Source organism: Oncorhynchus tshawytscha, linkage group LG01 (assembly GCF_018296145.1).
Source record: "Oncorhynchus tshawytscha isolate Ot180627B linkage group LG01, Otsh_v2.0, whole genome shotgun sequence".
Classification (NCBI taxonomy): domain Eukaryota; kingdom Metazoa; phylum Chordata; class Actinopteri; order Salmoniformes; family Salmonidae; genus Oncorhynchus; species Oncorhynchus tshawytscha.
Genome location: NC_056429.1, coordinates 3,108,189 through 3,132,078, shown reverse-complemented (window position 1 = coordinate 3,132,078; position 23,890 = coordinate 3,108,189). Strand labels below are relative to the sequence as shown.

At 49.3% G+C, this 23,890-nt stretch overlaps 1 protein-coding gene across 7 annotated transcripts in view; it reads left to right on the top strand.

Moving 5' to 3' along the window:
* Window positions 1–23,890, top strand: part of tle3a (TLE family member 3, transcriptional corepressor a) — a 154,623-nt gene that overhangs the window by 110,450 nt on the left and 20,283 nt on the right. For all 7 annotated transcript variants that reach the window (XR_006080185.1, XM_042308124.1, XM_042307598.1 and 4 more), the window contains 4 exons: window positions 14,556–14,704; window positions 18,492–18,562; window positions 21,119–21,368; window positions 22,969–23,216. Coding sequence is in view for 6 of the 7 variants with exons in the window: in XM_042308124.1 (XP_042164058.1) it covers window positions 14,556–14,704; window positions 18,492–18,562; window positions 21,119–21,368; window positions 22,969–23,216 (718 nt within the window). In the remaining variant the exon portion in view is untranslated. The remainder of the gene's footprint in view (window positions 1–14,555; window positions 14,705–18,491; window positions 18,563–21,118; window positions 21,369–22,968; window positions 23,217–23,890) is intronic.

Here is a 23,890-nt window from a genome sequence, read left to right as displayed (position 1 = left end):
GGTACTGCTCCTCCATAGGTACTGCTCCTCCATAGGTACTGCTCCTCCATAGATACTCCTCCTCCATAGGTACTGCTCCTCCGTATATACTGCTCCTTCCATAGATACTGCTCCTCCATAGGTACTGCTCCTCCATAGGTACTGCTCCTCCATAGATACTGCTCCTCCATAGGTACTGCTCCTCCCTCCATAGGTACTGCTCCTCCCTCCATAGGTACTGCTCCTCCATAGGTACTGCTCCTCCATAGGTACCGCTCCTCCATAGATACTGCTCCTCCATAGGTACCGCTCCTCCATAAATACTGCTCCTCCATAAATACTGCTCCTCCATAGGTACTGCTCCTCCATAGGTATCGCTCCTCCGTAAATACTGCTCATCCATAGGTACTGCTCCTCCATAGATACTGCTCCTCCATAGGTACCGCTCCTCCGTAAATACTGCTCCTCCATAAATACTGCTCCTCCATAGGCACTGCTCCTCCATAGGTACTGCTCCTCCATAGGTACTGCTCCTCTGTAAATACTGCTCCTCCATAAATACTGCTCCTCCATAGGTACTGCTCCTCCATAGGTACTGCTCCTCCGTAAATACTGCTCCTCCATAGGTACTGCTCCTCCATAGATACTCCTCCTCCATAGGTACTGCTCCTCCGAAATACTGCTCCTCCATAGGTACTGCTCCTCCCTCCATAGGTACTGCTCCTCCATAGGTACTGCTCCTCCATAAGTACTGCTCCTCCATAGATACTGCTCCTCCATAGGTACTGCTCCTCCCTCCATAGGTACTGCTCCTCCCTCCATAGGTACTGCTCCTCCATAGGTACTGCTCCTCCATAGGTACCGCTCCTCCATAGGTACCGCTCCTCCATAAATACTGCTCCTCCATAGGTACCGCTCCTCCGTAAATACTGCTCCTCCATAAATACTGCTCCTCCATAGGTACTGCTCCTCCATAGGTACTGCTCCTCCATAAAAACTGCTCCTCCATAAATACTGCTCCTCCATAGGTACTGCTCCTCCATAGGTACTGCTCCTCCGTAAATACTGCTCCTCCATCGGTACTGCTCCTCCATAGGTACTGCTCCTCCATAGATACTCCTCCTCCATAGGTACTGCTCCTCTGTAAATACTGCTCCTCCATAGGTACTGCTCCTTCCATAGATACTGCTCCTCCATAGGTACTGCTCCTCCATAGATACTGCTCCTCCATAGGTACTGCTCCTCCCTCCATAGGTACTGCTACTCCATAGGTACCGCTCCTCCATAGGTACCGCTCCTCCATAGGTACCGCTCCTCCATAGGTACTGCTCCTCCATAGGTACTGCTCCTCCATAGGTACTGCTCCTCCATAGGTACTGCTCCTCCATAGGTACTGCTCCTCCATAGGTACTGCTCCTCCATAGGTACTGTTCCTACATAGATACTGCTCCTCCATAGGTACTGCTCCTCCATAGGTACTGCTCCTCCATAAATACTGCTCCTCCATAAATACTGCTCCTCCATAGGTACTGCTCCTCCGTAAATACTGCTCCTCCATAGGTACTGCTCCTCCATAGGTACTGCTCCTCCATAGATACTCCTCCTCCATAGGTACTGCTCCTCCGTAAATACTGCTCCTCCATAGGTACTGCTCCTTCCATAGATACTGCTCCTCCATAGGTACTGCTCCTCCATAGGTACTGCTCCTCCATAGATACTGCTCCTCCATAGGTACTGCTCCTCCCTCCATAGGTACTGCTCCTCCCTCCATAGGTACTGCTCCTCCCTCCATAGGTACTGCTCCTCCATAGTTACTGCTCCTCCATAGTTACTGCTCCTCCATAGGTACTGCTCCTCCCTCCATAGGTACCGCTCCACCATAGTTACTGCTCCTCCATAGTTACTGCTCCTCCATAGGTACTGCTCCTCCTCCATAGTTACTGCTCCTCCATAGTTACTGCTCCTCCATAGGGACTGCTCCTCCCTCCATAGGTACCGCTCCTCCATAGTTACTGCTCCTCCATAGTTACTGCTCCTCCATAGGTACTGCTCCTCCCTCCATAGGTACCGCTCTGCCATAGTTACTGCTCCTCCATAGTTACTGCTCCTCCATAGTTACTGCTCCTCCATAGTTACTGCTCCTCCCTCCATAGGTACCGCTCCTCCATAGGTACTGCTCCTCCATAGGTACTGCTCCTCCCTCCATAGGTACTGCTCCTCCCTCCATAGATACTGCTCCTCCCTCCATAAATACTGCTCCTCCCTCAATAGGTACTGCTCCTCCCTCCATAGGTACTGCGTACTGCTCCTCCATAGTTACTGCTCCTCCATAGTTACTGCTCCTCCATAGGTACTGCTCCTCCCTCCATAGGTACCGCTCCGCCATAGTTACTGCTCCTCCATAGTTACTGCTCCTCCATAGGTACTGCTCCTCCCTCCAATAGTACCGCTCCTCCATAGTTACTGCTCCTCCATAGTTACTGCTCCTCCATAGTTACTGCTCCTCCCTCCATAGGTACCGCTCCTCCATAGGTACTGCTCCTCCATAGGTACTGCTCCTCCATAGGTACTGCTCATCCCTCCATAGGTACTGCTCCTCCCTCCATAGATACTGCTCCTCCCTCCATAGATACTGCTCCTCCCTCCATAAATACTGCTCCTCCTCAATAGGTACTGCTCCTCCCTCCATAGGTACTGCGTACTGCTCCTCCATAGTTACTGCTCCTCCATAGTTACTGCTCCTCCATAGGTACTGCTCCTCCCTCCATAGGTACTGCTCCTCCCTCCATAGGTACTGCTCCTCCATAGTTACTGCTCCTCCATAGTTACTGCTCCTCCATAGGTACTGCTCCTCCCTCCATAGGTACCGCTCCTCCATAGGTACTGCTCCTCCATAGGTACTGCTCCTCCCTCCATAGGTACTGCTCCTCCCTCCATAGATATTGCTCCTCCCTCCATAGGTACTGCTCCTCCCTCCATTTTTACTGCTCCTCCATAGATACTGCTCCTCCCTCCATAGGTACTGCTCCTCCATAGGTGCTGCTCCTCCCTCCATAGTTACTGCTCCTCCATAGTTACTGCTCCTCCATAGTTACTGCTCCTCCCTCCATAGGTACCGCTCCTCCATAGGTACTGCTCCTCCATAGGTACTGCTCCTCCATAGGTACTGCCCTCATCCCTCCATAGGTACTGCTCCTCCCTCCATAGATACTGCTCCTCCCTCCATAGGTACTGCTCCTCCCTCCATAGGAACTGCTCCTCCATAGTTACTGCTCCTCCATAGTTACTGCTCCTCCATAGGTACTGCTCCTCCCTCCATAGGTACCGCTCCTCCATAGGTACTGCTCCTCCATAGGTACTGCTCCTCCCTCCATAGGTACTGCTCCTCCCTCCATAGATATTGCTCCTCCCTCCATAGGTACTGCTCCTCCCTCCATTTTTACTGCTCCTCCATAGATACTGCTCCTCCCTCCATAGGTACTGCTCCTCCATAGGTGCTGCTCCTCCCTCCATAGTTACTGCTCCTCCATAGTTACTGCTCCTCCCTCCATAGGTACCGCTCCTCCATAGGTACTGCTCCTCCATAGGTACTGCTCCTCCATAGTTACTGCTCCTCCCTCCATAGGTACTGCTCCTCCCTCCATAGATACTGCTCCTCCCTCCATAGATACTGCTCCTCCCTCCATAGGTACTGCTCCTCCCTCCATAGGTACTGCTCCTCCCTCCATAGGTACTGCTCCTCCCTCCATAGGTACTGCTCCTCCCCCATAGGTACTGCTCCTCCATAGTTACTGCTCCTCCCTCCATAGGTACCGCTCCTCCATAGGTACTGCTCCTCCATAGGTACTGCTCCTCCATAGGTACTGCTCATCCCTCCATAGGTACTGCTCCTCCCTCCATAGATACTGCTCCTCCCTCCATAGGTACTGCTCCTCCCTCCATAGGAACTGCTCCTCCATAGTTACTGCTCCTCCATAGTTACTGCTCCTCCATAGGTACTGCTCCTCCCTCCATAGGTACCGCTCCTCCATAGGTACTGCTCCTCCATAGGTACTGCTCCTCCCTCCATAGGTACTGCTCCTCCCTCCATAGATATTGCTCCTCCCTCCATAGGTACTGCTCCTCCCTCCATTTTTACTGCTCCTCCATAGATACTGCTCCTCCCTCCATAGGTACTGCTCCTCCATAGGTGCTGCTCCTCCCTCCATAGTTACTGCTCCTCCATAGTTACTGCTCCTCCCTCCATAGGTACCGCTCCTCCATAGGTACTGCTCCTCCATAGGTACTGCTCCTCCATAGTTACTGCTCCTCCCTCCATAGGTACTGCTCCTCCCTCCATAGATACTGCTCCTCCCTCCATAGATACTGCTCCTCCCTCCATAGGTACTGCTCCTCCCTCCATAGGTACTGCTCCTCCCTCCATAGGTACTGCTCCTCCCTCCATAGGTACTGCTCCTCCCCCATAGGTACTGCTCCTCCCTCTCTTTAGGTACTGCTCCTCCCTCCATAGGTACTGCTCCTCCCTCCATAGGTACTGCTCCTCCCTCCATAGGTACCGCTCCTCCATAGGTACTGCTCCTCCATAGGTACTGCTCCTCCATAGGTACTGCTCATCCCTCCATAGGTACTGCTCCTCCCTCCATAGATACTGCTCCTCCCTCCATAGGTACTGCTCCTCCCTCCATAGGAACTGCTCCTCCATAGTTACTGCTCCTCCATAGTTACTGCTCCTCCATAGGTACTGCTCCTCCCTCCATAGGTACCGCTCCTCCATAGGTACTGCTCCTCCATAGGTACTGCTCCTCCCTCCATAGGTACTGCTCCTCCCTCCATAGATATTGCTCCTCCCTCCATAGGTACTGCTCCTCCCTCCATTTTTACTGCTCCTCCATAGATACTGCTCCTCCCTCCATAGGTACTGCTCCTCCATAGGTGCTGCTCCTCCCTCCATAGTTACTGCTCCTCCATAGTTACTGCTCCTCCCTCCATAGGTACCGCTCCTCCATAGGTACTGCTCCTCCATAGGTACTGCTCCTCCATAGTTACTGCTCCTCCCTCCATAGGTACTGCTCCTCCCTCCATAGATACTGCTCCTCCCTCCATAGATACTGCTCCTCCCTCCATAGGTACTGCTCCTCCCTCCATAGGTACTGCTCCTCCCTCCATAGGTACTGCTCCTCCCTCCATAGGTACTGCTCCTCCCCCATAGGTACTGCTCCTCCATAGTTACTGCTCCTCCCTCCATAGGTACCGCTCCTCCATAGGTACTGCTCCTCCATAGGTACTGCTCCTCCATAGGTACTGCTCATCCCTCCATAGGTACTGCTCCTCCCTCCATAGATACTGCTCCTCCCTCCATAGGTACTGCTCCTCCCTCCATAGGAACTGCTCCTCCATAGTTACTGCTCCTCCATAGTTACTGCTCCTCCATAGGTACTGCTCCTCCCTCCATAGGTACCGCTCCTCCATAGGTACTGCTCCTCCATAGGTACTGCTCCTCCCTCCATAGGTACTGCTCCTCCCTCCATAGATATTGCTCCTCCCTCCATAGGTACTGCTCCTCCCTCCATTTTTACTGCTCCTCCATAGATACTGCTCCTCCCTCCATAGGTACTGCTCCTCCATAGGTGCTGCTCCTCCCTCCATAGTTACTGCTCCTCCATAGTTACTGCTCCTCCCTCCATAGGTACCGCTCCTCCATAGGTACTGCTCCTCCATAGGTACTGCTCCTCCATAGTTACTGCTCCTCCCTCCATAGGTACTGCTCCTCCCTCCATAGATACTGCTCCTCCCTCCATAGATACTGCTCCTCCCTCCATAGGTACTGCTCCTCCCTCCATAGGTACTGCTCCTCCCTCCATAGGTACTGCTCCTCCCTCCATAGGTACTGCTCCTCCCCCCATAGGTACTGCTCCTCCCTCTCTTTAGGTACTGCTCCTCCCTCCATAGGTACTGCTCCTCCCTCCATAGGTACTGCTCCTCCCTCCATAGGTACTGCTCCTCCATAGTTACTGCTCCTCCATAGTTACTGCTCCTCCAAAGGTACTGCTCCTCCCTCCATAGGTACTGCTCCTCCATAGGTACTGCTCCTCCATAGGTACTGCTCCTCCTTCCATAGATATTGCTCCTCCCTCCATAAAAACTGCTCCTCCCTCCATAGGTACTGCTCCTCCATAGATACTGCTCCTCCCTCCATAGGTGCTGCTCCTCCATAGGTGCTGCTCCTCCCTCCATTGTTACTGCTCCTCCATAGTTACTGCTCCTCCCTCCATAGGTACCGCTCCTCCATAGGTACTGCTCCTCCATAGGTACTGCTCCTCTATAGGTACTGCTCCTCCCTCCATAGGTACTGCTCCTCCCTCCATAGATACTGCTCCTCCCTCCATAGATACTGCTCCTCCCTCCATAAATACTGCTCCTCCCTCAATAGGTACTGCTCCTCCCTCCATAGGTACTGCGTACTGCTCCTCCCTCCATAGGCACTGCTCCTCCATAGTTACTGCTCCTCCATAGTTACTGCTCCTCCATAGGTACTGCTCCTCCCTCCATAGGTACTGCTCCTCCATAGTTACTGCTCCTCCATAGTTACTGCTCCTCCATAGGGACTGCTCCTCCCTCCATAGGTACTGCTCCTCCCTCCATAGATACTGCTCCTCCCTCCATAGATACTGCTCCTCCCTCCATAGGTACTGCTCCTCCCTCCATAGGTACTGCTCCTCCCTCCATAGGTACAGCTCCTCCCTCCATAGGTACTGCTCCTCCCTCCATAGTTACCGCTCCTCCATAGGTACCGCTCCTCCATAGTTACTGCTCCTCCATAGGTACCGCTCCTCCCTCCATAGGTACTGCTCCTCCATAGTTACTGCTCCTCCCTCCATAGGTACTGCTCCTCCATAGTTACTGCTCCTCTATATGTACTGCTCCTCCATGGTCCAACATGTAGCACCCACCTGGGTAAATCCATGGCTGCTGAGAAGCAGTGGTTCAGAACAATTCCGGAGCCTCTTCTGTCCTTCTTCTTCTCTCTTGTTGTAATTCTTCCCGACAGATGAAACCATGAATGATTTGAATCCAAACAGCCATATATAGCTAGCTACCTATAAGCCAAAAATATTGACTTTTCATCCCAATTCTGCAACTCTGAAAGTCAAGACCACATTTGACAGTTTTTAGTAATTTAGCAGATGTTCTATACCACAGCTATTAACAGTAGTGAGTAGACACGTTTCCATTCGTAGTGGTCCCGGTATTGGTTCTGGTACTGGTATTGGTTCCAGTATTGGTCCCGGTATTGGTATTGGTACCAGTATTGGTCCCAGTATTGGTATTGGTCCCAGTATTGGTTCTGGTACTGGTCCCGGTATTGGTATTGGTCCCAGTATTGGTATTGGTCCCAGTATTGGTTCTGGTACTGGTCCCGGTATTGGTATTGGTCCCAGTATTGGTCCCAGTATTGGTATTGGTCCCAGTATTGGTTCTGGTACTTGTCCCGGTATTGGTATTGGTCCCGGTATTGGTTCGGTACTGGTCCCGGTATTGGTATTGGTCCCAGTATTGGTCCCAGTATTGGTTCTGGTATTGGTCCCGGTATTGGTATTGGTCCCAGTATTGGTCCCAGTATTGGTATTGGTCCCGGTATTGGTATTGGTCCCAGTATTGGTCCCGGTATTGGTATTGGTCCCAGTATTGGTACTGGTCCCGGTATTGGTATTGGTCCCAGTATTGGTCCCAGTATTGGTCCCGGTATTGGTATTGGTCCCAGTATTGGTTCTGGTATTGGTCCCGGTATTGGTATTGGTCCCAGTATTGGTCCCGGTATTGGTATTGGTCCCAGTATTGGTTCTGGTACTGGTCCCGGTATTGGTATTGGTCCCAGTATTGGTTCTGGTATTGGTCCCAGTATTGGTCCCAGTATTGGTCCCGGTATTGGTATTGGTCCCAGTATTGGTTCTGGTATTGGTCCCGGTATTGGTATTGGTCCCAGTATTGGTTCTGGTGTTGGTATTGGTCCCAGTATTGGTCCCGGTATTGGTATTGGTCCCAGTATTGGTATTGGTCCCAGTATTGGTCCCAGTATTGGTTCTGGTACTGGTCCCAGGATTGGTTCTGGTATTGGTCCCAGGATTGGTCCCTGTATTAGTTCTGCTATTGGTCCCAGGATTGGTCCCGGTATTAGTTCTGGTATTGCTCCCAGTCTTGGTCCCAGTATTGGTTCCGGTATTGGTCCCAGTATTGGTCCCAGTATTGGTTCTGGTACTGGTCCCAGGATTGGTTCTGGTATTGGTCCCAGGATTGGTCCCGGTATTAGTTCTGGTATTGCTCCCAGTATTGGTCCCGGTATTGGTATTGGTCCCAGTATTGGTACTGGTCCCGGTATTGGTATTGGTCCCAGTATTGGTCCCAGTATTGGTCCCGGTATTGGTATTGGTCCCAGTATTGGTTCTGGTATTGGTCCCGGTATTGGTATTGGTCCCAGTATTGGTCCCGGTATTGGTATTGGTCCCAGTATTGGTTCTGGTACTGGTCCCGGTATTGGTATTGGTCCCAGTATTGGTTCTGGTATTGGTCCCAGTATTGGTCCCAGTATTGGTCCCGGTATTGGTATTGGTCCCAGTATTGGTTCTGGTATTGGTCCCGGTATTGGTATTGGTCCCAGTATTGGTTCTGGTGTTGGTATTGGTCCCAGTATTGGTCCCGGTATTGGTATTGGTCCCAGTATTGGTATTGGTCCCAGTATTGGTTCTGGTACTGGTCCCAGGATTGGTTCTGGTATTGGTCCCAGGATTGGTCCCTGTATTAGTTCTGCTATTGGTCCCAGGATTGGTCCCGGTATTAGTTCTGGTATTGCTCCCAGTCTTGGTCCCAGTATTGGTTCCGGTATTGGTCCCAGTATTGGTCCCAATATTGGTTCTGGTACTGGTCCCAGGATTGGTTCTGGTATTGGTCCCAGGATTGGTCCCGGTATTAGTTCTGGTATTGCTCCCAGTATTGGTCCCAGTATGTGTTCCGGTATTGGTTCTGGTATCGGATCTGGTATTGGTCCCAGTATTGGTCCCGGTGTTGGTCCCAGTATTGGTCCCGGTACTGGTCCCAGTATTGGTTCCAGTATTGGTTCTGGTATCGTATCTGGTATTGGTCCCAGTATTGGTCCCGGTGTTGGTCCCAGTATTGGTTCCGGTATTGGTTCTGGTATCGTATCTGGTATTGGTACCAGAATTGGTCCCAGTACTGGTCCCGGTATTGGTCCCGGTATTGGTTCTGGTACTGGTCCCGGTATTGGTCCCTGTATTGGTTCTGGTACTGGCCCCGGTATTGGTATTGGTCCCAGTATTGGTTCTGGTATCGGTATTGGTCCCAGTATTGGTCCCGGTATTGGTATTGGTCCCAGTATTGGTATTGGTCCCAGTATTTGTTCCGGTATTGGTCCCAGTATTGGTCCCAGTATTGGTTCTGGTACTGGTCCCAGGATTGGTTCTGGTATTGGTCCCAGGATTGGTCCCGGTATTAGTTCTGGTATTGCTCCCAGTATTGGTCCCAGTATTGGTTCCGGTGTTGGTTCTGGTATTGCTCCCAGTATTGGTCCTAGTATGGGTTCCGGTATTGGTTCTGGTATCGGATCTGGTATTGGTCCCGGTGTTGGTCCCAGTACTGGTCCCGGTATTGGTCCCAGTAATGGTCCCGGTATTGGTCCCAGTATTGGTCCCAGTATTGGTCCTGGTACTGGTCCCAGTATTGGTTCCGGTATTGGTTCTGGTATCGTATCTGGTATTGGTCCCAGTATTGGTCCCGGTGTTGGTCCCAGTATTGGTTCCGGTATTGGTTCTGGTATCGTATCTGGTATTGGTCCCAGTACTGGTCCCGGTACTGGTCCAGGTCCCAGTATTGGTTCTGGTATTGGTCCCAGTATTGGTCCCGGTATTGGTCCCGGTATTGGTTCCGGTATTGGTCCCAGTATTGGTCCCGGTATTGGTCCGGTATTGGTCCTTGTACTTGTCCCAGTATTGGTCCTGGTATTGGTCCCGGTATTGGTCCCGGTATTGGTCCCAGTATTGGTCCCGGTATTGGTCCCAGTATTGGTATTGGTCCCGGTATTGGTCCCAGTATTGGTATTGGTCCCGGTATTGGTCCCGGTCCCGGTATTGGTATTGGTCCCAGTATTGGTATTGGTCCCAGTATTGGTATTGGTCCCAGTATTGGTATTGGTCCCGGTATTGGTATTGGTCCCAGTATTGGTATTGGTCTCGGTATTGGTATTGGTCCCGGTATTGGTAGTGGTCCCAGTATTGGTATTAGTCCCGGTATTGGTCCCAGTACTGGTTCTGGTATTCGTCCCAGTATTGGTTCTGGGATTGGTCCCAGGATTGGTCCCGGTATTGGTTCTGGTATTGGTTCTGGTATTGCTCCCAGTATTGGTCCCAGTATTGGTTCCGGTATTGGTTCTGGTATCGGATCTGGTATTGGTCCCAGAATTGGTCCTGGTGTTGGTACCAGTATTGGTTCTGGTATTGGTCCCAGTATTGGTTCTGGTATTGGTCCCAGTATTCGTCCCAGTATTGGTTCTGGTATTGGTCCCAGGATTGGTCCCGGTATTGGTTCTGGTATCGTATCTGGTATTGGTCCCAGTATTGGTCCCAGTATTGGTTCTGGTATTGGTCCCAGTATTGGTCCCCGCCACAAGATTGAAGTGATCAACCCCCAGAGCAATCACACATAGTTTTATTTTAAATGCAACAAAAACACAAAAATAATTGTGATATTTATGTAATTTTTGATTGAGGCGATGGGTTAGTACTCTCACAGCCATTAGACTGGCATGGCAGAGCCTTTTTGGAAACCAAGGGCTTAGCTGAGTGGTCTCTGTGTTCTGCATCTGTGACTGAGTGTGTAGCTCCCTCTGTGTCTCTCTCTACTGTGACTGAGTGTGTAGCTCCCTCTGTGTCTCTCTCGACTGTGACTGAGTGTGTGGCTCCCTCTGTGTCTCGCTCTACTGTGACTGAGTGTGTGGCTCCCTCTGTGTTTCTCTCTCTCTCTCTCTACTGTGACTGAGTGTGTGGCTCCCTCTGTGTCTTTCTCTACTGTGACTGAGTGTGTGGTTCCCTCTGTGTCTCTCTCTCTACTGTGACTGAGTGTGTGGCTCCCTCTGTCTCTCTCTCTACTGTGACTGAGTGTGTAGCTCCCTCTGTCTCTCTCTCTCTCTCTACTGTGACTGAGTGTGTGGCTCCCTCTGTGTCTCTCTCTACTGTGACTGAGTGTGTGGCTCCCTCTGTGTCTCTCTCTCTACTGTGTGAGTGTGTGGCTCCCTCTGTGTCTCTCTCTACTGTGACTGAGTGTTTGGCTCCCTCTGTGTCTTTCTCTACTGTGACTGAGTGTGTGGTTCCCTCTGTGTCTCTCTCTCTCTACTGTGACTGAGTGTGTGGCTCCCTCTGTGTCTCTCTCCACTGTGACTGAGTGTGTAGCTCCCTCTGTGTCTCTCTCTCTACTGTGACTGAGTGTGTGGCTCCCTCTGTGTCTCTCTCTACTGTGACTGAGTGTGTGGCTCCCTCTGTGTCTCTCTCTACTGTGACTGAGTGTGTGGCTCCCTCTGTGTCTCTCTCTACTGTGACTGAGTGTGTGGCTCCCTCTGTGTCTCTCTCTACTGTGACTGAGTGTGTGGCTCCCTCTGTGTCTCTCTCTCTACTGTGACTGAGTGTGTGGCTCCCTCTGTGTCTCTCTCTACTGTGACTGAGTGTGTGGCTCCCTCTGTGTCTTTCTCTACTGTGACTGAGTGTGTGGTTCCCTCTGTGTCTCTCTCTCTCTCTCTCTACTGTGACTGAGTGTGTGGCTCCCTCTGTGTGTCTCTCTACTGTGACTGAGTATGTTGCTCCCTCTGTGTCTCTCTCTCTCTCTACTGTGACTGAGTATGTTGCTCCCTCTGTGTCTCTCTCTCTCTACTGTGACTGAGTGTGTGGCTCCCTCTGTGTCTCTCTCTACTGTGACTGAGTGTGTGGCTCCCTCTGTGTCTCTCTCTCTACTGTGACTGAGTGTGTGGCTCCCTCTGTGTCTCTCTCTACTGTGACTGAGTGTGTGGCTCCCTCTGTGTCTCTCTCTACTGTGACTGAGTGTGTGGCTCCCTCTGTGTCTCTCTCTCTACTGTGACTGAGTGTGTAGCTCCCTCTGTGTCTCTAACTCTCTCTACTGTGACTGAGTGTGTGGCTCCCTCTGTGTCTCTCTCTCTCTCTACTGTGACTGAGTGTGTGGCTCCTCTGTGTCTCTCTCCACTGTGACTGAGTGTGTAGCTCCCTCTGTGTCTCTCTCTCTCTCTACTGTGACTGAGTGTGTGGCTCCCTCTGTGTCTCTCTCTACTGTGACTGAGTGTGTGGCTCCCTCTGTGTCTCTCTCTACTGTGACTGAGTGTGTGGCTCCCTCTGTGTCTCTCTCTACTGTGACTGAGTGTGTAGCTCCCTCTGTGTCTCTCTCTCTACTGTGACTGAGTGTGTGGCTCCCTCTGTGTCTCTCTCTCTCTCTACTGTGACTGAGTGTGTGGCTCCCTCTGTGTCTCTCTCTCTCTACTGTGACTGAGTGTGTTGCTCCCTCTGTGTCTCTCTCTCTACTGTGACTGAGTGTGTGGCTCCCTCTGTGTCTTTCTCTACTGTGACTGAGTGTGTGGTTCCCTCTGTGTCTCTCTCTCTCTACTGTGACTGAGTGTGTGGCTCCCTCTGTGTCTCTCTCTCTCTCTACTGTGACTGAGTCTGTGGTTCCCTCTGTGTCTCTCTCTCTCTCTCTACTGTGACTGAGTGTGTTGCTCCCTCTGTGTCTCTCTCTACTGTGACTGAGTGTGTTGCTCCCTCTGTGTCTCTCTCTCTCTCTACTGTGACTGAGTGTGTGGTTCCCTCTGTGTCTCTCTCTACTGTGACTGAGTGTGTTGCTCCCTCTGTGTCTCTCTCTACTGTGACTGAGTATGTGGCTCCCTCTGTATCTCTCTCTCTCTCTCTACTGTGACTGAGTGTGTTGCTCCCTCTGTGTCTCTCTCTCTCTCTCTACTGTGACTGAGTGTGTTGCTCCCTCTGTGTCTCTCTCTCTCTCTACTGTGACTGAGTATGTTGCTCCCTCTGTCTCTCTCTACTGTGACTGAGTGTGTTGCTCCCTCTGTGTCTCTCTCTCTCTCTACTGTGACTGAGTGTGTTGCTCCCTCTGTGTCTCTCTCGACTGTGACTGAGTGTGTTGTTCCCTCTGTGTCTCTCTCTACTGTGACTGAGTGTGTTGCTCCCTCTGTGTCTCTCTCTCTCTCTCTACTGTGACTGAGTGTGTTGCTCCCTCTGTGTCTCTCTCGACTGTGACTGAGTGTGTTGCTCCCTCTGTGTCTCTCTCTCTCTCTACTGTGACTGAGTGTGTTGCTCCCTCTGTGTCTCTCTCGACTGTGACTGAGTGTGTTGCTCCCTCTGTGTCTCTCTCTCTCTCTCTACTGTGACTGAGTGTGTTGCTCCCTCTGTGTCTCTCTCTCTCTCTCTACTGTGACTGAGTATGTTGCTCCCTCTGTGTCTCTCTCTACTGTGACTGAGTGTGTTGCTCCCTCTGTGTCTCTCTCTCTCTACTGTGACTGAGTGTGTTGCTCCCTCTGTGTCTCTCTCGACTGTGACTGAGTGTGTTGCTCCCTCTGTGTCTCTCTCGACTGTGACTGAGTGTGTTGCTCCCTCTGTGTCTCTCTCTCTCTACTGTGACTGAGTGTGTTGCTCCCTCTGTGTCTCTCTACTGTGACTGAGTGTGTTGCTCCCTCTGTGTCTCTCTCTCTCTCTACTGTGACTGAGTGTGTGGTTCCCTCTGTGTCTCTCTCTACTGTGACTGAGTGTGTTGCTCCCTCTGTGTCTCTCTCTACTGTGACTGAGTGTGTTGCTCCCTCTGTGTCTCTCTCTCTCCTTCTGTTTCTGTATGGTTTATGTCATGACAATAGTGCCCATTTGTTTTGGCATGGAGCCTGTGTGTTAGTGCTGCTGCTCTCACACCCACAAGACTGGCATCAGGCCTCTCAGGAAGCCAAGGGCTTTGGCCGGCACAATTCTATTTCTCTTGTGGGCTCCCGAGTGGTGCAGCGGTCTAAGGCCCTGTATCTCAGTGCAAGAGGTGTCACTATAGTTCCTGGTTTGATTCCAGGCTGTATCACATCCGGGCCGTGATTGGGAGTCCGTAGAGTGGAGCCCAATTGGCCCGGCGTCGTCCGGGTTTGGCCGGTGTAGGCCGTCATTGTAAATAAGAATTTGTTCTTAATTAACTGACTTGCCTCGTTAAATTAAGGTTAAATAAAATACTGTCCTCTGCTGTGACCTGGGTGTATTTAATATTCATAGTTCATTTTCAATGTTTTATTTTTTAACCTGTTGCAGACTGGGGGCTTTGTCTAATTCTTCATTAACCTTAGTTAATTACAAACTTCTGGGAATTTTGTCAAAACTATAGTGACAGTTGAGTTCAACCATTTTGGATAAAAAAATTCTCGTGACACATGACAATATATAATACCAAACATACTGTATATTCATAACGTCATCAACAACAACAGTAATATGACGGTAATTATCCACATCCTCCTCCTCTCCCAACAGCTCTGAGGACTCCCCTGTACCCTCCCTTCGTTATGATGGGTCATCATCCTGAGATGAACGGAGGTCTGACCAGCCCTGGTGTCTACGCTGGACTGCACGTCTCCCCTCAGATGAGCGCTGCCGTTGCTGCGTACGGACGAACGCCCATGGTGAGATATACTACACACGCTGCTGATTACTAGCGTCCCTATCTATCTCGGTGTGGGTTTGTGTGAGTCATCATAGAGGTTCTTATAATGTTGAATCTTTTTTTTTGTAGGTGTTTAGTCTCGTGTTGCTCAAAATCTCCCAAAATTACGTTGTTGTCACGTCTCCTTTTTGGGGGTGTGGAGAATTTTGTTTTCTCTCTCTCTCTGTCCGCCCCTCTCTCTCTCTCTCTCTCTCTCTGTCCGCCCCTCTTTCTCTCTCTCTCTCTGTCTGCCCCTCTCTCTCTCTCTCTCTCTCTGTCCGCCCCTCTCTCTCTCTCTCTCTCTGTCCGCCCTCTCTCTCTCTCTCTCTGTCCGCCCCCCTCTCTCTCTCTCTCTCTGTCTGCCCCTCTCTCTCTCTCTCTCTGTCTCTGTCCCCTCTCTCTCTCTGTCCGCCCCTCTGTCTGTCCGCCCCTCTCTCTCTCTCTCTCTCTCTCTCTCTCTCTGTCTGCCCCTCTCTCTCTCTCTCTCTGTCTGTCCGCCCCTCTCTCTCTCTCTCTCTGTCTGCCCCCTCTCTCTCTCTCTCTCTCTCTCTGTCTGCCCCCTCTCTCTCTCTCTCTCTGTCTGCCCCCTCTCTCTCTCTCTCTCTGTCCGCCCCTCTCTCTCTCTCTCTCTCTCTGTCTGCCCCCTCTCTCTCTCTCTCTCTCTGTCCTCTCCCTCTCTCTCTCTGTCCGCCCCTCTCTCTCTGTCCGCCCCTCTCTCTGTCCGCCCCTCTCTCCTCTCTCTCTCTCTCTCTCTCTCTCTCTCTGTCTGCCCCCTCTCTCTCTCTCTCTCTGTCTGCCCCTCTCTCTCTCTCTCTCTCTCTGTCTGCCCCCCTCTCTCTCTCTCTCTCTCTGTCCGCCCCTCTCTCTCTCTCTCTCTCTGTCTGCCCCTCTCTCTCTCTCTCTCTCTGTCCGCCTCTCTCTCTCTCTCTCTCTCTGTCTCTCTCTCTCTCTCTCTGTCCGCCCTCTCTCTCTCTCTCTCTCTGTCCGCCCCTCTCTCTCTCTCTCTCTCTCTCTGTCCGCCCCTCTCTCTCTCTCTCTCTGTCCTCTCTCTCTCTCTCTCTCTGTCCGCCCCCTCTCTCTCTCTCTCTCTCTCTCTCTCTCTGTCTGCCTGCCCCTCTCTCTCTCTCTCTCTCTCTCTCTCTCTCTCTCTCTCTGTCTGCCTGCCCCCTCTCTCTCTCTCTCTCTCTCTGTCTGCCCCCCTCTCTCTCTCTCTCTGTCTCTCTCTCTCTCTCTCTGTCTGCCCCCTCTCTCTCTCTCTGTCTGCCCCTCTCTCTCTCTCTCTCTCTCCTCTCTCTCTCGCACTCTGTCTGCCCCTCTCTCTCTCTCTCTCTCTGTCTCTGTCCGCCCCCCTCTCTCTCTCTCTCAAAACTGATAGAGTGAGCAGCTACATTTTTATTGGATCTTGCCTTTAACAACCCTCCCACCCACATGCCCGTAGAAGCATTATGTTATGTTCGTCGCTGTTTTTAAGACCAGATAGGAAACATTTTGGAGACTTGTTCCGTGTGCTAGTTTGCAACATTGCAGAAAATGGAAGAAAACCTGGTAGTAAAAACTATTTATCCAGAAGTTGGTCTATACCCAACATCCATCTGATGAGGTCTATACCCAACATCCATCTGATGAGGTCTATACCCAACATCCATCTGATGAGGTCTATACCCAAAGTCATATTGATGAGGTCTATACCCAACATCCATCTGATGAGGTCTATACCCAACATCCATCTGATGAGGTCTATACCCAACATCCATCTGATGAGGTCTATACCCAACATCCATCTGATGAGGTCTATACCCAACATCCATCTGATGAGGTCTATACCCAACATCCATCTGATGAGGTCTATACCCAACATCCATCTGATGAGGTCTATACCCAACATCCATCTGATGAGGTCTATACCCAACATCCATCTGATGAGGTCTATACCCAACATCCATCTGATGAGGTCTATACCCAACATCCATCTGATGAGGTCTATACCCAACATCCATCTGATGAGGTCTATACCCAACATCCATCTGATGAGGTCTATACCCAACATCCATCTGATGAGGTCTATACCCAACATCCATCTGATGAGGTCTATACCCAAAGTCATATTGATGAGGTCTATACCCAACGTCCTGTTGATGAGGTCTATACCCAACGTCCTGTTGATGAGGTCTATACCCAACATCCTGTTGATGAGGTCTATACCCAACGTCCTGTTGATGAAGTCTATACCCAACTTCCTGTTGATGAAATCTATACCCAACTTCCTGTTGATGAAGTCTATACCCAACTTCTTGTTGATGAGGTCTATACCCAACTTCCTGTTGATGAAGTCTATACCCAACTTCCTGTTGATGAGGTCTATATGAGGTCTATACCCAACATCCATCTGATGAGGTCTATACCCAACTTCCTGTTGATGAGGTCTATACCCAACTTCCTGTTGATGAAGTCTATACCCGACTTCCTGTTGATGAAGTCTATACCCAACTTCCTGTTGATGAGGTCTATATGAGGTCTATACCCAACATCCATCTGATGAGGTCTATACCCAACTTCCTGTTGATGAGGTCTATACTCAACTTCCTGTTGATGAGGTCTATATGAGGTCTACACCCAACCTCCTGTTGATGAGGTCTATACCCAACTTCCTGTTGATGAGGTCTATACCTAACCTCCAGGTGATGAGGTCTATACCCAACATTCATCTGATGAGGTCTATACCCAACTTCCTGTTGATGAGGTCTATATGAGGTCTATACCCAACTTCCTGTTGAGGAGGTCTATACCCGACTTCCTGTTGATGAGGTCTATACCCGACTTCCTGCTGATGAGGTCTATACCCAACTTCCTGCTGATGAGGTCTATACCCAACGTCCTGTTGATGAGGTCTATACCCAACTTCCTGTTGATGAGGTCTATACCCAACGTCCTGTTGATGAGGTCTATACCCAACGTCCTGTTGATGAGGTCTATACCCAACGTCCTGTTGATGAGGTCTATACCCAACGTCCTGTTGATGAGGTCTATACCCAACATCCTGTTGATGAGGTCTATACCCAACATCCTGTTGATGAGGTCTATACCCAACGTCCTGTTGATGAGGTCTATACCCAACATCCTGTTGATGAGGTCTATACCCAACTTCCTGTTGATGAGGTCTATACCCAACATCCTGTTGATGAGGTCTATACCAAACCTCCAGCTGATGAGGTCTATACCCAACATTCATCTGATGAGGTCTATACCCAACTTCCTGCTGATGAGGTCTATACCCAACCTCCAACTGATGAGGTCTATACCCGACTTCCTGTTGATGAGGTCTATACCCAACTTCCTGTTGATGAGGTCTATACCCAACGTCCTGTTGATGAGGTCTATACCCAACGTCCTGTTGATGAGGTCTATACCCAACATCCTGTTGATGAGGTCTATACCCAACGTCCTGTTGATGAGGTCTATACCCAACGTCCTGTTGATGAGGTCTATACCCAACGTCCTGTTGATGAAGGCATTACACCGTCTCTGTTTGAACACATTATGAGTGGGCACCTTTGGACCTCCGTCCAAGCACGGCATTTGATTGGTTTTGACGTGTTTGCGAGGCGTTACTGATTTAAACAGGGCTTCCACCCATCTCCTTTCTACCATTGACTTCACCAGGCTGTCCATGGAGGGAGGCCTGCTTCTCCGCAAGGCTCCTCTGTATGTTATGCAAAGAATTGTTGCGTAGGTTATGTCATGTTGTCCCTGTGTTTGTTCTGTTGCAGGGATTTGATCCTCATCCCCACATGAGACCGGGTCTTCCAGCCAGTCTCACGTCTATATCTGGAGGAAAACCGTGAGTACCATATACACTCTGGGTTCTGCTCTTAGTCTGTCTGAGTACCATATACACTCTGGGTTCTGCTCTTAGTCTGTCTGAGTACCATATACACTCTGGGTTCTGCTCTTAGTCTGTCTGAGTACCATATACACTCTGGGTTCTGCTCTTAGTCTGTCTGAGTACCATATACACTCTGGGTTCTGCTCTTAGTCTGTCTGAGTACCATATACACTCTGGGTTCTGCTCTTAGTCTGTCTGAGTACCATATACACTCTGGGTTCTGCTCTTAGTCTGTCTGAGTACCATATACACTCTGGGTTCTGCTCTTAGTCTGTCTGAGTACCATATACACTCTGGGTTCTGCTCTTAGTCTGAGGTACCATATACACTCTGGGTTCTGCTCTTAGTCTGTCTGATTTGATTTGATTTGATTTGATACACTCTGGGTTCTGCTCTTAGTCTGTCTGAGTACCATATACACTCTGGGTTCTGCTCTAGTCTGTCTGAGTACCATATACACTCTGGGTTCTGCTCTTAGTCTGTCTGCGTACCATATACACTCTGGGTTCTGCTCTTAGTCTGTCTGTCTGTCTGAGTACCATATACACTCTGGGTTCTGCTCTAGTCTGTCTGTCTCTCTGAGTACCATATACACTCTGGGTTCTGCTCTTAGTCTGTCTGTCTGTCTGTCTGTCTCTCTGCGTACCATTTACACTCTGGGTTCTGCTCTTAGTCTGTCTGTCTGTCTGTCTGTCTAGTACCATATACACTCTGGGTTCTGCTCTTAGTCTGTCTGTCTCTCTGAGTACCATATACACTCTGGGTTCTGCTCTTAGTCTGTCTGTCAGGATGTCTGAGTACCATTTACACTCTGGGTTCTGCTCTTAGTCTGTCTGCCTGGATGTCTCTCTGAGTACCATATACACTCTGGGTTCTGCTCTTAGTCTGTCTGAGTACCATATACACTCTGGGTTCTGCTCTTAGTCTGTCTGAGTACCATATACACTCTGGGTTCTGCTCTTAGTCTGTCTGAGTACCATATACACTCTGGGTTCTGCTCTTAGTCTGTCTGAGTACCATATACACTCTGGGTTCTGCTCTTAGTCTGTCTGAGTACCATATACACTCTGGGTTCTGCTCTTAGTCTGTCTGAGTACCATATACACTCTGGGTTCTGCTCTTAGTCTGTCTGAGTACCATATACACTCTGGGTTCTGCTCTTAGTCTGTCTGAGTACCATATACACTCTGGGTTCTGCTCTTAGTCTGTCTGAGTACCATATACACTCTGGGTTCTGCTCTTAGTCTGTCTGAGTACCATATACACTCTGGGTTCTGCTCTTAGTCTGTCTGAGTACCATATACACTCTGGGTTCTGCTCTTAGTCTGTCTGAGTACCATATACACTCTGGGTTCTGCTCTTAGTCTGTCTGAGTACCATATACACTCTGGGTTCTGCTCTTAGTCTGTCTGAGTACCATATACACTCTGGGTTCTGCTCTTAGTCTGTCTGAGTACCATATACACTCTGGGTTCTGCTCTTAGTCTGTCTGCGTACCATATACACTCTGGGTTCTGCTCTTAGTCTGTCTGTCTGTCTGAGTACCATATACACTCTGGGTTCTGCTCTTAGTCTGTCTGTCTCTCTGAGTACCATATACACTCTGGGTTCTGCTCTTAGTCTGTCTGTCTCTCTGCGTACCATTTACACTCTGGGTTCTGCTCTTAGTCTGTCTGTCTGTCTGTCTGTCTGTCTGAGTACCATATACACTCTGGGTTCTGCTCTTAGTCTGTCTGCCTGGATGTCTCTCTGAGTACCATATACACTCTGGGTTCTGCTCTTAGTCTGTCTGCCTGGATGTCTCTCTGAGTACCATTTACACTCTGGGTTCTGCTCTTAGTCTGTCTGCCTGGATGTCTCTCTGAGTACCATATACACTCTGGGTTCTGCTCTTAGTCTGTCTGTCTGGATGTGTGTCTGTCTTTCTGTCTCTGTCTCTCTCTCTCCCTGTCTGTCTGTCTCTCTCTCTCCCTGTCTGTCTCTCTCTCTCCCTGTCTGTCTGTCTCTCTCTCTCTCCCTGTCTGTCTCTCTCTCTCTCTCTCCCCGTTTGTTTCTCTCTCTCCCTGCCTGTCTGTCTCTCTCTCTCTCCCTGTCTGTCTGTCCCTCTCTCTGTCGGTCTGTCTCTCTCGCTCTCCCTGTCTGTCTCTCTCTCTCTCTCTCTCTCCACGTCTGTCTCTCTCTCCCCGTCTGTCTCTCTCTCTCTCTCTCTGTCTCTCTCTCTGTCTCTGTCTCTCTCTCTTTCTCCCTGTCTCTCTCTCTCTCCCTGTCTGTCTCTCTCTCTCCCTGTCTGTCTCTCTCTCTCCCTGTCTGTCTCTCTCTCTCCCTGTCTGTCTCTCTCTCTCCCTGTCTGTCTCTCTCTCTCCATGTCTGTCTCTCTCTCTCCCCGTTTGTTTCTCTCTCTTATTGGATAACTCCAGCTAGTCCCTTCCTGTTTCAGTCCGTTTTCTTCCATTTGGTACCAAATGAACACCACCCAGTAGTACTAATGAGAGCCTATGGCTCATCTTCCAGAGCCTACTCCTTCCACGTGAGTGCGGACGGCCAGATGCAGCCGGTACCATTCCCTCCGGACGCCCTGATAGGCCCGGGGATTCCCCGGCACGCCCGTCAGATCAACACGCTGAGCCACGGCGAGGTGGTGTGTGCTGTCACTATATCCAACCCAACCAGACACGTCTACACAGGAGGGAAGGGCTGTGTCAAGATCTGGGACATCAGCCAACCGGGCAGCAAGAGTCCTGTCTCTCAACTAGACTGTCTGGTGAGGACAATATTAAACTATATAATACTATATAATACTATGGAATATCTAGGACATCAGTCAGTCAACAAGAGTCCTGTCTCTCAACTAGACTGTCTGGTGAGGACAATATTATACTATATATAATACTATGGAATATCTAGGACATCAGTCAGTCAACAAGAGTCCTGTCTCTCAACTAGACTGTCTGGTGAGGACAATATTATACTATATAATACTATATAATACTATGGAATATCTAGGACATCAGTCAGGCAGCAAGAGTCCTGTCTCTCAACTAGACTGTCTGGTGAGGACAATATTATACTATATAATACTATATAATACTATGGAATATCTAGGACATCAGCCAGTCAATAAGAGTCCTGTCTCTCAACTAGACTGTCTGGTGAGGACAATATTATACTATATAATACTATATAATACTATGGAATATCTAGGACATCAGTCAGTCAACAAGAGTCCTGTCTCTCAACTAGACTGTCTGGTGAGGACAATATTATACTATATTATACTATATAATACTATGGAATATCTAGGACATCAGTCAGTCAACAAGAGTCCTGTCTCTCAACTAGACTGTCTGGTGAGGACAATATTATACTATATAATACTATATAATACTATATAATACTATGGAATATCTAGGACATCAGTCAGTCAACAAGAGTCCTGTCTCTCAACTAGACTGTCTGGTGAGGACAATATTATACTATATAATACTATATAATACTATGGAATATCTAGGACATCAGTCAGTCAACAAGAGTCCTGTCTCTCAACTAGACTGTCTGGTGAGGACAATATTATACTATATATAATACTATGGAATATCTAGGACATCAGTCAGTCAACAAGAGTCCTGTCTCTCAACTAGACTGTCTGGTGAGGACAATATTATACTATATAATACTATATAATACTATATAATACTATGGAATATCTAGGACATCAGCCAGTCAACAAGAGCCCTGTCTCTCAACTAGACTGTCTGGTGTTAACTTTGATCTAAGGATTTGTTGTTTGTGTATGTGATCTTTGAGTGGGAATTGAACCCTTGACCTTGACATGGCTAGTGCCACACCTTAATAACCAATACTACGATGGTAGGAATACAATTAATGTTCTGTCTGTCTCTGTCTGTCTGTCTGTCTCTGTCTGTCTGTCTCTCTGTCTCTCTGTCTGTGTCTGTCTCTCTGTCTGTCTCTGTCTGTCTGTCTGTCTGTCTCTACTTGTCTGTTTCTGTCTGTCTGTCTGTCTGTCTGTCTCTGTCTGTCTGTTTGTCTCTGTCTGTCTGTCTGTCTGTCTGTTTGTCTGTCTGTCTATCTCTCTGTCTGTCTCTGTCTGTCTGTCTGTCTGTCTCTTTGTCTGTCTCTGTCTGTCTGTCTGTCTGTCTGTCTGCCTGTCTGTCTGTCTCTCTGTCTCTCTGTCTCTGTCTCTCTGTCTGTCTCTGTCTCTCTGTCTGTCTCTGTCTCTCTGTCTGTCTGTCTGTCTGTCTGTCTGTCTGTCTGTCTGTCTGTCTGTCTGTCTAGAACCTCAGGCCGGATCCCTTGACCTGTGGTGTTGTGTATTGATTAGTCTGTTTCCTCTTGTCTACCAGAACAGGGATAACTACATCCGTTCCTGTAAGCTGCTCCCTGACGGTCGTACCCTGATCGTAGGAGGAGAGGCCAGTACTTTAACCATCTGGGATCTGGCCTCCCAGACGCCTCGTATCAAGGCTGAGCTGACGTCCTCCGCCCCGGCCTGCTACGCCCTCGCCATCTCCCCAGACGCCAAGGTCTGTTTCTCCTGTTGCAGCGATGGGAACATCGCCGTCTGGGACCTGCACAACCAGACTCTCGTCAGGTAGGAGAAGATGGGATGGCTGGGGATGTGTTTGTGGCTTCTACTGATATGTGGGAGTTTCTGAGCGCATCATATTCAATGTTTATTGGTACACAGACTTGCAGGTGCAACTTAATGTTTGTGTTTCTAGCTCCAACAGTGCAGTAATAATACCTAGCATTAAATAAAAACACACACAGATTATTTTTTTTGTATAAGTTATTCATGACGAGAATACAACTACAGTTGAAGTCGGAAGTTTACATCCACTTAGGTTGGAGTCATTACAACTAGTGTACATACACTTAGGTTGGAGTCATTAAAACTAGTGTACATACACTTAGGTTGGAGTCATTACAACTAGTGTACATACACTTAGGTTGGAGTCATTAAAACTAGTGTACATACACTTAGGTTGGAGTCATTAAAACTAGTTTACATACACTTAGGTTGGAGTCATTAACACTAGTTTACATCCACTTAGGTTGGAGTCATTACAACTAGTTTACATACACTTAGGTTGGAGTCATTAAAACTAGTCTACATCCACTTAGGTTGGAGTCATTAACTAGTTTACATACACTTAGGTTGGAGTCATTACAACTAGTCTACATACACTTAGGTTGGAGTCATTAACTAGTCTACATACACTTAGGTTGGAGTCATTACAACTAGTCTACATACACTTAGGTTGG